General features: G+C 39.1%; 1 protein-coding gene across 1 annotated transcript; it reads right to left on the bottom strand.

Annotated features, from left to right (window-relative positions):
* Positions 1 to 1,357: 1,357 nt before the first annotated feature.
* Positions 1,358 to 14,500, bottom strand: AGXT2 (alanine--glyoxylate aminotransferase 2). The gene is made up of 13 exons (XM_019473638.1): positions 14,450 to 14,500; positions 13,849 to 14,033; positions 13,412 to 13,535; positions 12,207 to 12,301; positions 10,979 to 11,072; positions 9,800 to 9,893; positions 8,638 to 8,738; positions 7,446 to 7,538; positions 6,502 to 6,634; positions 5,275 to 5,363; positions 3,585 to 3,734; positions 3,140 to 3,231; positions 1,358 to 1,636 (listed from the first exon to the last, which is right to left on the bottom strand). The coding sequence occupies exons 1-13, from the start codon at positions 14,483 to 14,485 to the stop codon at positions 1,519 to 1,521; spliced, it is 1,404 nt and encodes a 467-aa protein (XP_019329183.1). The 5' UTR covers positions 14,486 to 14,500; the 3' UTR covers positions 1,358 to 1,518.
* Positions 14,501 to 15,206: the final 706 nt, after the last annotated feature.

Here is a 15,206-nt window from a genome sequence, read left to right as displayed (position 1 = left end):
AAAAAAAAAACATCCTGGATTAGAAAACACATAAAAAAAAAAAAAAAAAAGGTGGGATGACGAAGACCTGATTTTGGAGTGGAAGTGGATTTTACACAGGAATTGTCAATGCAGTTGGAGAAGGCAGTGCCTAGCAAGGGCTGTAGCAGGTTGTTTAGGAAACCCCTAGAGTGTAATTTTCCGGAAGCACTGATCCTGCATTAACTAAGTTTCTCTGAAGTTTCAACTCATCACACAAAATGGCAGAATACTCTCCTTCCCCCACAAGTTGAAGTGGTATCTTTATTGGGTCAAGGAATTATTCAAATATTAAAATTTGAATGAAAGTAAAATGATAAATGTACAGTTCTTGCTGACTGTCCACAATGCCTTTTTTTTTTTGTTGGAAACTGAAGGAGATAATGAACTAAAACATAAAAAAAAGTGATTATGTAAGAAAGAAACATGGCATGTTATTTGCATCTTTGCTAAATGACTAATGGGTGTGCTGTGCAATCCCAAAAGCAGCAGGAGGAAAAGCATATTTTGGAGAGGATGATGACTGGATTAGAGCCCCATGATAAAAATAAATACTGTAATTAGAAATATTTCAACTTCTGTGTGCACACAGATTTTTTCATGCTCTAATTACAGCGTATCCTTGTAGTAAGGGTAAACAGTTCTAACTCTGTTTGAAACCTCCAGTTATGTTCTGGTCAGGGTGGTTCTCAGCCAGAGATTGACCGGGCTTACGTAAGTGAAACCTCACAGACTTAACCCTGCAGTATTACTTTGTGACTTAATTTTTTTTCTTATTTAAATAAAAACAAGTACTTTACCATTTGTGTGTTTTACAAATGCTTGTATGTATTGGGTATAAATGACAAGGTTTTGGTAGCAGGGGTGGGGGCAGCAGCAGTGGTGACCACTGTGGAAGGTGGTTGGGGACCCAGCTAGCTCTGCACCAGAATGCTCCGCCATTCGGGAGCGTGTGGTGCTTCTGTGAAAACATTTAAGAGCCAACAGTAAAGGCTGTGGTACAAAGGAGCACTGCCAGAGCAGCAGGAGGCACTCCACCGCAGCGCTGCTACCACACCCAAGGGGACTACGGATGCTACAAAGTCCGAACAGCATGTACTTCCCCAAAACAACTCTATTAATTTGCCATTATATTCTAAATATTACCTCTTTCTAAATATTACCCAATTTTTGTTACGACTTTCATTGATGAAAGATGAGTATGTGTCTGCCTCTTCATCTGATACCCACTTAATACAATCAGGGGTTTTTATGCTAATGCTAGAATAGGTATGCAGCTAATACACAACACCACTGTAGAACTGAACTGTATGTTTACAAAACAGATTAGAGCATATTCTTTATTAAACACGGGATCTGTCAGACTGCTTTTATGATACTGAACAAGTATTTCATCTTCAGACGATGATTTTCTTATCCAGTGTAGATTAGTGCAGGGTCTGGGTGGCAAGTATCAGGGGTTCTGTGTGCATCTCATGGATGCAAGGAAACAAGTCACGTCTATTTTGCAGCTGCTCTTTCCATGTGTCTCTGTAAAGCAGAATGAAGTACTTCCACAGCAAAGTCGACATCCTTTTTAGTAATGCACATAGGAGGTTTAATTCTAAATGTCTGAGAAGAGAGGGGGGTGGGGGAGAAATCCTTAAAATTGTACAGAAAGCATACAGTTTCTAGCAGCCCGTCTAGGTCAGCGCTCCCCTTCTGCCTAAAAAAATCTAACCAAAAGTGTGGTAACAGCAGAGCAGGGACTGAGGCTTCTGATAAATGCACTCTGAAGTGAGGCAATTTTGGACTTGACTGCATCCCACTCCCCACTCCACTCTTGTGGCAAATCAACTGCCTCCAAGAGGCCTGGCTAAAGCAGATCATGTTTGCAGCTGTTATTCCAGACAGAGCTAGCATAAAACCTTAGATGGGTTTGTACTAAGAAAGAACAGAGACATAAGTGTATTTTCCTTTCTGGCAGCTTTCCCACAGGGAAAAGTAATATCTATTGAGAGTGGCAGCCTCCTGCATTGTGTCACCTGATTTACTGTTATATTATAGGCTTTTTCTAAGGCTTCTAAGAGAATGTATTATCAAAGAATCACTAAATGCTAACTCTCAGTTGGGGTACCATAGCTTGAATGCGTGCTGATCAGGAACAGATATATATGCACAGTTTAACTTGCCAAGAACTTAGGTTCTTAAATCCAAATGTTTGATCTATATTATAATGTTTCCAAGTGTATTTAACTTCCCTAAGAATCTTAAACCTTCAGTTTAAGTTTTTCTGTCGTCATATCCCAGGACCTCGTGCAGCAAGAGTAATGGCCTTTCCCACCCACAGCAGAGATAAACAGATAAACTCACAGATAAACAGCACTCCCGTGAGACAGAATCAGATTTTACTACGCTCTGAGCTGCAGCCTGTTAGTCTGTGATGTGTGGAAGAACCAATGAGGTGACAGATGCAGCGTCCTATTTATTTTAGCCATCCTTCATCTATCCCATACAGAAGCTGCTTCCTCTATGTCAGAGGGCTTCACTGACCTGACCAGCCCTGAGGCAATTCTCTGCTATCAACTCGCATGCTGTAAGAAGCTGGTGACACAGTGCCCTGGATACAGCATGGTGCATCCTCAATTGGTGTGGGCTGATGCCCATTCTCATGCAACTCTCACTTGAGTGCTGCGCTGCTGAACTTGCTTATTAATGACTTTTTTTTTATTACCATCCAGGTGGAATGCTACCAGCTCTCTAGAATGAAAGAACTGGCAAAACCAAACTTGCTCTGTGCTGACAGGTCAGGTGATAACCTGAACAGTAGCAAAGACTTCACAGAGCTGAATATTGCCGATTTCTTCTAATTTACACACATTATAGGACATTTCCTTTCCAGTTCCCACAACCTCCCCTAGAAAAGCAAACTGCAAGCTTAGAGCTATTTCAGCATACTTGAAACAAATAGCTCTGGCTCAATTTGTAAGTTACACAAAATTAAACAGAGCTAGTTCCTAAGAGTGTATGTTTTCTAGTTTATTTACTAAACTAAAGTTAATTTAGCTTGAGGGAAACTGGATGTAGTTCAGGAGGACAGAAAAGAAGCTTTATGTATAACCAGAGGTTCAGCAGCTGACTGTAGAGTCCTCCTCTGCCGATCAGAACCCCCATGTCTTTACAGTCCTCCCAGATCTGATTGATTTCTTCAGCTGGAAGAGGGTGGCGACTGTCCTAAGGAAAGTGAACATTAAACCTCACTTAGATATTCTAAATCAGTTCTATGAAAAAGATGTATATTCCAGACTCTCCAGTAAATCCCACCTCCAGCTGAAAACATTAGCTGCATAATATATCTGCTTTCTAAGATGAGTTTATGCAATTAAGGTACACAAGTCACTGTTTACTCAAAGCTTGTGAAATATTTGAAATGCTGGAATGTTCTGGCTCATTTTTAGCCACAGCAATGTTTTCTCATTTACTAGCTGTTTTTTAATAGAAAATCTTCCTCTCATTTCAACTGAAATAAAATGTGATAAAACTTTCAATGGCACTGTAAATTGAAAGGAATAAAGTAAATCACTAACCTTATCTGTCACCATTTCTACTCCAATCATAAGTCCCTTGCCACGGACATCTCCAACAATCTCAAATTTATCTCGTAGTTTAGCCAACTCCAGTAGCATATACGTTCCCACATCCTCACTGTTTTTTTGTAGACCATCTTCTTCAATAGCCTGGTTAAAATTATGTACAATGACAGTTTTGCAGGAAAAGCTTCCAATACAGTTGGTTAATCCCCATTTAGCTTGAAAACACATTATGTTTATCTCACTTCCTTGCAGACTATGTTCCTTCACTACTATGGTCCTTACATTTTTTTTCTCTTCTTACAATCTTCTAATGGCATCAGAGTACAACTGAACATACCATTTTGATGTTGCTGTGGAGTTTTTCACATTTTACTTATTATTCCATAAACATAATCCAGTAATTCATGCTCACATGTAGTCATAACTGAAGAATATCTGAACAGCAGGATTATTTTCAAAATCTTACCAGAAATATTTTAATTCTTTCTCCAGTATCACGAGAAGATTATAATTTGACAAGGCATACCTATGTCTACTAGGCAGTCTTTCAGGAAACAACCTGAGTGTTTTAATTAGACTCACCAACACCACGCTTTTAAATCACAATCTTTCTTTTCGTTCCTTACTCTGCTCTCCTTAATCAAAGTTCTAACATGCAGCCAGCTATCAGCACTGACATGCACAAACTATTTTATGAACTTAATACTTGCATTAAGAAAATTCAGATGAAAAACAAAAAATACAATTACAGAAGTTCAAGTGGGTGCTTCTCCTTTTTTCTTTTCTTCCCTCCCCCCTCCCCCTTCTTCCAAGTCCATTTTATTCTTCCTGATTCTGAAAACCTCCCTGGGCTTACTTCAGATCCAGGCTCCAAGTTACTTCAGAGCCAAAAAACCCCAAAACATGGGTTCAGACAATCTCATTTAAAACTGTAAACTATTTTTTCAAAATGTTTTTATTTATATGATCAACTATCTTATAAAATAGCTTAAAAAAACCCCAAAACACTCAGGAAAGTAACATGAGTAGAAACAGCATCTGCTGTAATGAAGTGAGATTAAAGGAAAAATGGTCTGTATATGATGAAGACAAATTAAATAGCGACCTACTGCCCACCGACTGATTTTCTGCTGGATAATAAGTGAAATATGGTGCAAATTTTTCTATTGTCTTTTTCATGAGGTTTTTTTTCCCCAAAGGAATTCTGACCTTAAATATTTTTAACTATCTGGTCATTAAGGCTTTTTAGGCATAAGGTAAAAGCTGTGGAGTTGAAACAATTTTGTTAAGCATGTGTGCCAGAGAATAAATTTGGTTTAGCTGGGGATTTGCATAGTCCTATGAAAGAGTTAGCTAAGGCTTTTGAGAAAGTGCTTTCCTACATTTTTATTAACAAAGTAAAGAATGTAAGGGAGACAAAGAAAGATGATTCTGAAAACATAATTAGAGGACTCCTATTCTTGCTAGAGGGATGAAAATTTTGCAGTGGAACTAACCAGGAATTTATTTTTTCTTACTCATAGGGCACATTGGCCATGTATGCATAATACATGCATATGTTTATGCATTTTATACAGTTATTTAAAAAAATGTAACTTTATAGTAAGAATAAATGTAAACATTTTTCATCTTTTGCTACAAGAAAGAGTGCGGAATATATAAATTTATATAACGTTCTTCCTACATCAAGAACTGCAGCTCCAACCACGCAGGCCAAAGGGCTTCCTCCAAATGTATTAAAGTGAAGGTTTTGAGCCAAGGAACTTGCAATCTCTAAAAGAAAAAGAACAAGATTGTTTACTCTTACAGTTGCCTTATGTTTGGTAACAGTACTTACCTGCTTTAATGTCGTGGTTTAACCTCAGCCAGCAACTGAGCACCACACAGCCGCTCGCTCACTCCCCCACCCCGCCCCCCATGGGATGGGAGAGAGAATCAGAAAAGTAAAAGTGAGAAAACTCGTGGGTTGAGATAACAACAGCTTAATAATTGAAATAAAATAGTAATAACAATAATAATAAAATATACAAGGCTACTGAGCATGACGTCACATGGTATGGAATGTCCCTTTGGCCAGTTTGGGTCAGCTGTCCTGGCTGTGCCCCCTCCCAGCTTCTTGTGCACCTCCAGCCTTCTCAGTCAGTAGAGCATGGGAAGCTGGAAAGTCCTTGTTGATAAGCACTGCTTATCAACAACTAAAACATCGGTGTGTTATCAACTTTGTTCTCATCCTAAATCCAAAACACAGCACTGTACCAGCTACTAGGAAGAAAATTAACTCTATCCCAGCCGAAACCAGGATATTTAACTTAACTGTTAAGTTAAATTTGCTGTCTGCTTCAACCCTGATTCTACTGGAGACAACGCAATAGAAAGATTTTATTTTTTTCCTGCAAGTAGTCTGTGCAATATGATTCTTTCCCAAAACTATAGTCTCTAGCAGATGCTAAAAACAGACTTTTTAAAAAGTCACACTTCTAACATGCTGTCAGTTGTCCCCTTAAACTGACATCTAAAAATTTTCTTCACTGGATTCAGCCAGTCATTTGTATGAATCAAGTAGTTGGCTAACATGCTGCCCTATATACTCACAGTACATTAATTAGTAAAATGGTGAATTCAGTGAGGATTTCCAGGATCTATTACCAGCTCTACCAACAACTCACAAAGTCATCCCTGCTTCAGTTATACAACTAACCTCACTTAAATAAAGCTTTGCACTGGTATAGCACAGCGCTTGGTAAAACAAGCGAGTAATGAGAATCCAATTCATTTGTCAAAAGACAGATTCAGACGAAGATTATTAATAAAGCTCAGCTGTTTGAACCCACATCTCTCCAGTAAGTAATTATTGTATAGTGTATTTTGTAATTGGTCTATTTTGATCCTTAGCAGAACAGAACAGTTATACCTTTTGTTGTAACAACAGCTGCCATTGGAAAGCCATTACCAATTCCTTTTGCCAAAGTAACAATGTCAGGGACTACATCATGTGTTTGAAATCCCCAGAAATGGCTGCCTGTCCGTCCAAATCCTGTCTGTACCTTTCAAAAGAAAAATCCAGAGAAATCTCCATCACCTTCTCATATTTTACAATACAGTTTCTTTTTCTTGTTTTTCTATTGTTACTCATTTGCATTAAACTGCAACTACATCTGGAGTCAACTTGTATTAGGATCCTTATTCAGATGGCTTTGCACAAAATACTGTTTATTGCAATTGGGTTTTTCTTTCACATATGAAAGAGATAACATGTCACCATGTCTTAGGCACGGTGAGATGCACAAATAAGCTGCAGCTTCCATTTCAAAATGGAGAGGAAATGCAGGTGCTTATCACATTTCAAAATTGCAATCCCATGATTCCTGATTTCTACTACTGCAATGCTTGAGGTACATATCATCATCACTTTGAAGTGTTTGCTACTATTTTGAAATAGCTTTAGCTAAGCAAATTTTATTTATAAAATGTAATTGCAGAGGTACAGCAACCAACTCCCTTCCAGAGTTTACATATGCCAACAACACTTGTAAGAGAAACTGTTACTGTGACACATCTCACATCACAGCTGGCATTTATTAGCTGCATTTGTGTAAATTTACTGCTCCCAAAAGTTAAGGACTGAAGTGGGCTACTGACATTACCTGTGTCTAAAATCAGAATACCACATAGCAGAATAAAGACAGTAAAAACTGGGAGGCTCCTCTGCTTGGAAGATGCACTGTGTTAAGCTACGAAATGCATAGCATTTCATTAGATTATTTTCAGGCTTCCAGTTTGCATTCACTTCGATTCTTTTAAGACGACTTTCAGAGGTACACCAAATTCTAGAGCTCTTACGTCAAAAAAACTCACTTCATCTGAAATACAAACGCCCCCTCTTTCCCGTACTAGCTGATAAGCTTCCTTTAAGAAACTTCTTGGGTACTGAACAGCTCCATTAACGCCCTGCCAAGACAAAAAAGACAATGTCTTCAGGAACAGACAAGAAACAGGAGTTCCACTGTGTGACTATCCTACAATAAGAAAAAATACCAGCAGCCCTCAGGAAATAGCAAGACTGTTGTCTCAAGTTTCTACTTCAGCAGTGAAACTGCTTCAAAAAAGTTCCTGCTCAGGTCACTCATTCCCATTCCACAGGGCAGTTTGCTGTTCCATTAGTTGTGCTGGTATAAATGTTTGAGGCCATACTGTAAACTGGATCACTGTAAGACAGAATCGATTAAAGATAAACTGCCAAAACAAGTACCTTGAAAACCTACAAACTGAGAAACCCAGAAACTGTGATGACAAAGTTAACCAGAGAATTCACGTCCCTTCTTTGGTTAATTGTTTAAAACACTGTTCCTCAATTTCTGTTCACCTTGTCAGTTTTCATTTGAATCAGAAATTCCACTCTACACCTGGACTGCAATGGCTTCTTATGACTGAAGTATGTAAAGGCTTAGAAGACAGCAAAACCAGAGAACAGCTCTAATTTTCTCTGTGGTCACAATTCTCACATTTATTTTCTTCCCTTTACTGTTCCCAGGATATATTCTCCATTCTTCCTATTTAAGAACCACATATACAGCAGTTCTGAAACTTGGGTGAAGCACCGAGAGAATGAATCCTGTGGCCACCACTTGCTGGACAGCTACTAAAAATATAGTGGACAATGTGGCTGGGAAGAGGTGGAAGGGGAATTGAGTTAAAGTTTACAGAAATAGTAAAGAGAAAAGCAATATGGAATTTGGAAGAAGGTATTAGAAACTAAACAATAGAACACTCCATACTTACTATTTAAATGCAGAAGTGTGTATGTTTAATCGTGATTCTCTGTTTAATTTCACTTCATGAGCAAAATTCTAGCTCCATTGAAATCAGTGACAAAAGCTGAAATTGTAAGACACTGCATCCATTCTTTCAAATATTTAAGATGCTTAAGGCATTAAAAAAATAATAAAAAAATCAGCAGAAGTCTATGTTTAGGATGTAGCTAAAGATGATCAAATTTGAGTTTCTTGCTATTTGTGCTATTACAATTGAGAAATGGCAAACTACCTACTTGAATTGGTTCAGCGATAAATCCAGCTATTGTCTTTGGCACCGAGGTATTCAGAGTATCTTTGAACTGTTCAATGTACTGGTCGTTTGCATGACATTCACCTGTTTACAGGGGAAATAGTTTAAAGGGAGTTTACTTAAAATGACACAAAACTAGCTTCAAAACATGAAATTACACATCTAAGCAACAAGTATTATCAGACTGCATGCTAAATATCACCTCTCAAATACACAATAAAAGGCTAAACGTTAAAGGAGAGAGTCCCTTATTTTCTCTTAAACCATTTATACTCTAAGGAATGCCAGTTCCACAACAGCAAGGCAAAGCTGCCAGACAATAAGATGTTGCACATTATACAGGCCAGTAAGCTGTAGGTTAGAGAAAGTGTTTGTGAATCAGCTACAGGAGTAAGGAGTAAGGAGTAAGAAGGAGTAAGCAGACACTTTCTCAGGGGTTAATAAACATCGGCACAGGACATAAGGAATCGTTAGGTTAGTGCAGGTATGAGGATTCTGGAGAATACAGCTGTGTATCAGTCTATACTGAAATAAAGAACAGAGCAGTTAGTATAGCTAATGCTCCCATTCACTAGGGAGGGCAAAGCTAAAAAGAAAACATTGTTATGTATGCATGTGAATTAAAATACTAAAGAGTACCTGTTGAAACAGTGGTAAAAAATTACTGTAGTTGCTGTTAATAGGAGAGCAGTAGAGGGGCTTTCACATTGTGCTGCGTACAGAATGTTTTGCCTCATATAAGACTTTTTGCCTATCACTGGCTTCAGGTTGTCCTTACTATTCATATTCCAAAACAAAAGCTGGAGAGCTGTCAAAACTTTAGAAACAGCAGAAAACACCAATCAACATTTCTGTTCTTCCAGATGTGCTAAACTGAGTTCCACAGCTTCCAGAGTTGATCATGACAAATGCTGGCAACAAAGGCTGGGATTTTAAGAAGAAATCTGAGAATATGAGGTGTTACCTGCCCAAAATTTTTCTCAGCGGGAAGCAGGTGCCTGAGGTTCTCTGCAGTATTTTCTTTGGTTGCCCTTGCAAATCCTAACTAGAGGTCTACCTTTCTTGAGGAGGTAAATATAACCTATTTCCACAGCCCTCTAGTATTCTCTAATCTAAGAGCCAAATACTTTTTGTCATTGACCAACCTTCTGAACAGCTGCATTTTCGAACAGTTTGCACTGGAGAATCTCTACAATGGCTGCCTCCCCATGGACCACGAAAAACATCTGGTAACATTGTCTGTCAAGCATAAGAGAAATAGCTACAGATTTGACGACACCTTTCTAAGAGATGTTTTGATCATACTTAGGGGTGACTAATGAAAAAAACTAAAAAAAGTCCATTAGAGTCAAAGGGCATACCTAGTTCAAGCGACTTGTCTGAAGAACACTTGTGAAATAATACCAAACTTCCCCCTCAAGGAATGGTAGAACAGAGACAGAAGTTTTGGAAACAAGTTTAGACTATTCCAGCAATAGTCACTCAATTGATGACTTCCTTTATTTTGTTCTTTAAGTTAGTCAGCAGTTTTGGATATCTAAGAATAATAGCAACATTTTTAGAGTTGCCGGTAGTACGTCAATAATCCAAAGTATGATAAAAATCTGCAAAATACAGGAAGGCAGGCTGATCTAGTAGAGTAATTACAGGCTGGAAATTGGGAACTCCAGCCTTCTCATCCTGACTGCTGATGAAACACTGCGTAACTTCAGGCAACTCATTTATTGAGCCAGGTTGGGAAGCTGCTATAAAGGAGCCTTCCTATAGCCACTGCTGTGGCTGAGCTATCGCCAGTACAGATCAGAGTAGCCAATGACAGCTACTAGCACACAGAAAGTCATTCCCACCTGCTCAAAGGCAGGGAGGTAACTTTTTGCCATTTATCCCCAATGGATCTCCTTAACAGCTATGTCTTCTGTCTCACCGAGATGAGGGACACAGGGTTTTTTTCATTCCAGGGGAGGATCTACTTCAGACCAGCTGAAAGCAGCTTTGCACAGATTTGCCAAAACAAGTTGAGAAAAGGGGTTCTGAGCATTATTATTTTGCACCGTACATAGACTTCCATGCAAGCACCAAGCATGACTAAAGCACTGTAAATCATGACCACTCGTGTTATGGCTGTCCCAACTCCAAATTAGCATAAGTAACTATATGGAGAAGGAAAGGTGACTCAGGCTCTTGTTGTGCTTACACAGCAGGAACAGCTACAATGCAGTTTAGTTAGTGACCATAAAGCACTTTGAGGATAGAAAACATACTAATTGTTGAAATATTCAAATAAACTGTTAGTTACCCAGATTATTAAAAAAAAAAAATCTCACTGTTGAACAGCCAAAGCCATTGGCAAGACCATGCTTATAAGGACCAATAGATGTCAATCCCAGCGTGTAAGGGCTGCCTCCATGGTACGCTCCTCTGTGAAAACAAACAAAGCACATGAACATTATTAATTTCCAAGAAGAGACTGTAGCAATATTAGTTCTGATAAGGCACGCTTCTGAGCTATAAGTTATTGGGGAAAATGTGCATTGTTACACTCAAAACAAGAAGATTCCTACTGCCATTTTTTTTGCCCTGGTTTTGGAAGACCCATGACTGCCCATCTGTATTGGTTTCCTGAAATTTCAAATGTTAAAATTGTGAGGGGAAGAGAACAATGATTGGAACCAACAGCAATTCAGACAGTGCCTCAGGAAGTTCTGCTGTAGCACCTGAGCCCTACAGAGCAAACATCTCTGTTCTTTGAATCTTGGGAACTGCTGCTCTCTCCAACAGATGCTGCCAATCATTAAACTACATGGTGGTTTGCTGCCAGTTTTGTACACAAATCAAAAGTTCATTAATGAGAATATACAAGCTAGGTGGGTACCCAGTGTTCTGCTGAACAGAATAACAGAAAAATACAGCTCTTTATAACAAGGCCTTTTATTCTAATATTTGAGGCCACCTGGGATGTACTGTAAAGAGAAGAACTGCTTACACTGGTGCTTACATAGCACTCACCCCTGCACCACCTCTGTCGTTAAGCCAGAAGAGCTGTTTGTGTACCTGTGCAGTGAACTATGGTTCAGGGATCTGGCAGAAAAATACGGCAGCAAAACAAACAAAACAAAAAATCCTTCCGCCAGGTTAGCTTTCAGCCAGAGCAGTTCCCCGCTGTGGTTCACTGCACTGCTGTTCCAGAGGTACCTTTGTACCCCCACAAAGGGGGGCACTGCAGGGGTGGAATGAAGGAAGAAAGTAGCAATTCCTGAAGCTTGCTCTGGCCCTGAACGAAGATCCACCAAAGCACATCCTGAACACAGAGACTAGACCCTTTTCTAAGTAAGAAAAGCAAAAATTGCAGGTTGTGTTTTGTATGCAAACTCGTCCTAATATACTGTATCAAATCTTCAACTCCTGTTTTACTCCTCTTTGTCAAATAAAATAATTTTATAGCGTTCTCCTCAGCAGATCTGGGGTTAAAGAGTTCTCTATTATTTCTTGGTTTAGGCATATAGATACTGATCAGACACACAAATGAGTTTTGTAAAGATCTATCACCATTACCTGAAAGAGATAATGTCGAAGTTACGAGTATATAGCCTTGCCATGAACATAGCCAAATCGTTGGCTTCTGACCCGCTGTTGGTTAGATAAACCACCTGCAGGAGAATGCTTAGGATCAGTACAGCACACAACCACCACCTTCTTGTTTGACATCAGACCATGTCGTAAGATTATGAGCTATAATCTATAACTACCACAAGGCGACTTCACCGTAATAAACTTAATGTTGCCCATACACTACAGATGAGAACTAAGATCAAGCTGATCTACTCAGGGACAGTACAGAAAATCTTCAAGAGTTGGAGTCTTCAGGTTTTCCTAAGATGGAACATTGATTCAAAGAAAAATGAAAGTGTCTGGGACAAATTGAGCATCACCGACCGAATAGAAATAACCTTCACACAGGTAAAAAGGGCTGTACAGTGTCCCTGCATGTTAGTTACTAGGAGTGACATACAGAGACACAACATTGGAACAGAAGAGGTAAGCAGAGCTTGCTTATTGGGAGCAAATGATAATTAAGGGGATAACCTGAATACAAGTTCTGAGATTTGAAAACAGCTCAAATTCTAGTGTCACCACTGTTAATTTTCAGAAGTGACTGAGATTCTCCACTGCTTAAACTATGCAGATGCCTTATATTTTTAAATTTTTTTAAACTCCCCTTCCATTTTTAACATTGTGATAGCTTCACACTCTTCTACTAAGCTCATTTCATTTTATGACCAGTTTATTTTACCTGAAAGTAAACACTTTTTTTCAGTGTTTCTAGGCATATAAAATGTGGCATTTGTGTGGTTTATTTATTTAAATGTCAGTAAACCTCACTACACAAAGTACTGCCAAATACTTTTCACTGTAAATTTTCATGAGATCAAGCAAATTAAGGCTGGCTACATATAAGAATAGCTAACATCTTCTTAGTTCCTTCAATAATTTTTAAGCTGGCAATGCCCCTTCACAGTGACAACTGGAAGGAGAGAACAAACAGAACAGGAGCTTGGGATATTACGCTTGTCTACATCTGGGTCTAAAGAAAAGGCCTTGAGAGTCATCATGCTCTCTTCATCTGGTGTCTGTAGTCCCCCATACAGGTTTTCTCTCCACAGATATCGTGGCTCTCATTTATTCAATAAATATATTAAATATTTCTTATAAACAGACACCCCCTTCACCAGCCCCTGCTCCTGTCAGAAGCAAAGTACCTTAAGTGGATCTGGAAGAAGAGAAGTTAGCTTTTCAGCATACTCTTGGATTGACGGGTGCATGTAGATATTGGTGGTATGCCACAGGCGAGCAAGCTGTTTCTGGGTAGCTATAGTTACCTTCCTGCATGCAGCACAAGAAGAGACAAAGGGATTCAATTCAACACACATGTACACACATACATGCACACACCTACCTGTTACTAATTCTGAAAACGCAGACACTGCGCCATTTGCTAGAGGGGTGAACAAACAGACAAAATTAATGAATTATTCAAAATGTAGTGGAAATTGACCTTAATGTAAGACATACATGACCATTTAGTGAATTATATTCTGGCTTTAGGCTCACAATGCCACAGATTAACAAAGAACAAAACCAACATAGGTATCTCTTCCTGTATTTTATAGTATAAATCAAACAGTAACAAACTTACGGGTGACAGTGACCAACACTGACAGTGACAATTCCAGCAAAAAGATCAAGGTATCTTTGTCCTTCATAATCAAACAACCACTGCATATGTCCTTGATGCAGCAACAATGGCTTCTTGTAATACATTCGCAGTGAAGGAGAAATATTTTGTTCACGAATCTTCTGCATACGTTCATACGGATAGGACTGAGTGGAATAAGAAAGTCAGTATCCATTTATGCTTTCTAAAGATCCAGACTAATGGAGCTGTAGTAGATCACATAGATTACACAGCTGTCTACAGCGGTTGTTCACAGAAATATGATTTTAACAAATTCTGGCACACAGAGGGTTCTACAAACCTCCGAAACTCAGCTTTTGAAATAAGACTGCTGTTCTGCACTTACCTCTTCCTTAAAGTTTTTCAAATCAACAATTTAGCCATAAGTTACAGAATTGTCACATCTATCTATAGGTTATATTCTCATTGTAACATAATTGGGTTTTGCCCAAACAAGCGAATTTTATAATCATATTTAATGCACTGACTATAGCAGATGAGCCTATCACTCAGATCTAGTAATGCAGTCTTACATATTACACTGAATTTAAGTAATACTTACTTCGTATTTTTCAGGTACAAAATCACAAGGAGGCATTTTTGCTCGTGTGGAGACAGAGCTTTTCCATTTCTGCTGCCTAAAGGCAACTACAAAATAGTAAGAGAATTATTGAACGCTTATCAAAGTACACATCTGAAGGAGTTTCTCAATAAGCTTGTTCACAGAATACACAAGCTACAGTCAAAGCAAGGTGTTGGTTTTCTTTGAGAGATTTTCTTGGAGAAAAAAATAAGTAACATATCTCTGTAAAGGCAAAATATATGTCAAATAAAAAAAAAGCGCTTCTCTCGTCTGCTAAAACTCAGCTTTCAGTTTCACATGGACTTTTATTTTGACAGAAAAAGATTTAAAAAAAATTAAATCAGTTTCTAAAACAAATTCTTATCTGGAACAGCAAGAGTAGGAATCCTCTACAACGGCATGAGCCAGGAGCCCAGGGTGACCGCAGCACAGGCAGTACTCTCACGGAGCAGGGTACAGTCTCAACAGACCTGAACAAGGTGGGCAAAGCAGGGTCCACTGACAGTGCCCACATAAAAGGAGGAGATGAATCAGGTCCGGGGTCCACCCAGGGAGTCCAGTCAGGAGCAGCAGCAGATGGGGCCAGAGACAGGGCTGGAGACAAGGCTACAACACAGGTCCAAGGTCCGTCGAGGAGACAGGGCCAGAGGCTGGACTGGTGGCAAGGCTATACCCATGGCACAGCTGAGGCAGGGACTGAAGGCTCAGGCCTGAGCTGAAACGGGGCTCCTGGGCA

The sequence above is a fragment of the Aptenodytes forsteri genome, unplaced genomic scaffold (assembly GCF_000699145.1).
Source record: "Aptenodytes forsteri isolate BGI_AS27 unplaced genomic scaffold, ASM69914v1 Scaffold120, whole genome shotgun sequence".
In the NCBI taxonomy this organism is placed as follows: Eukaryota; Metazoa; Chordata; class Aves; order Sphenisciformes; family Spheniscidae; genus Aptenodytes; species Aptenodytes forsteri.
The sequence above is the reverse complement of the archived record's forward strand: the minus strand, read 5'-3'. Positions and strand labels throughout refer to the sequence as shown.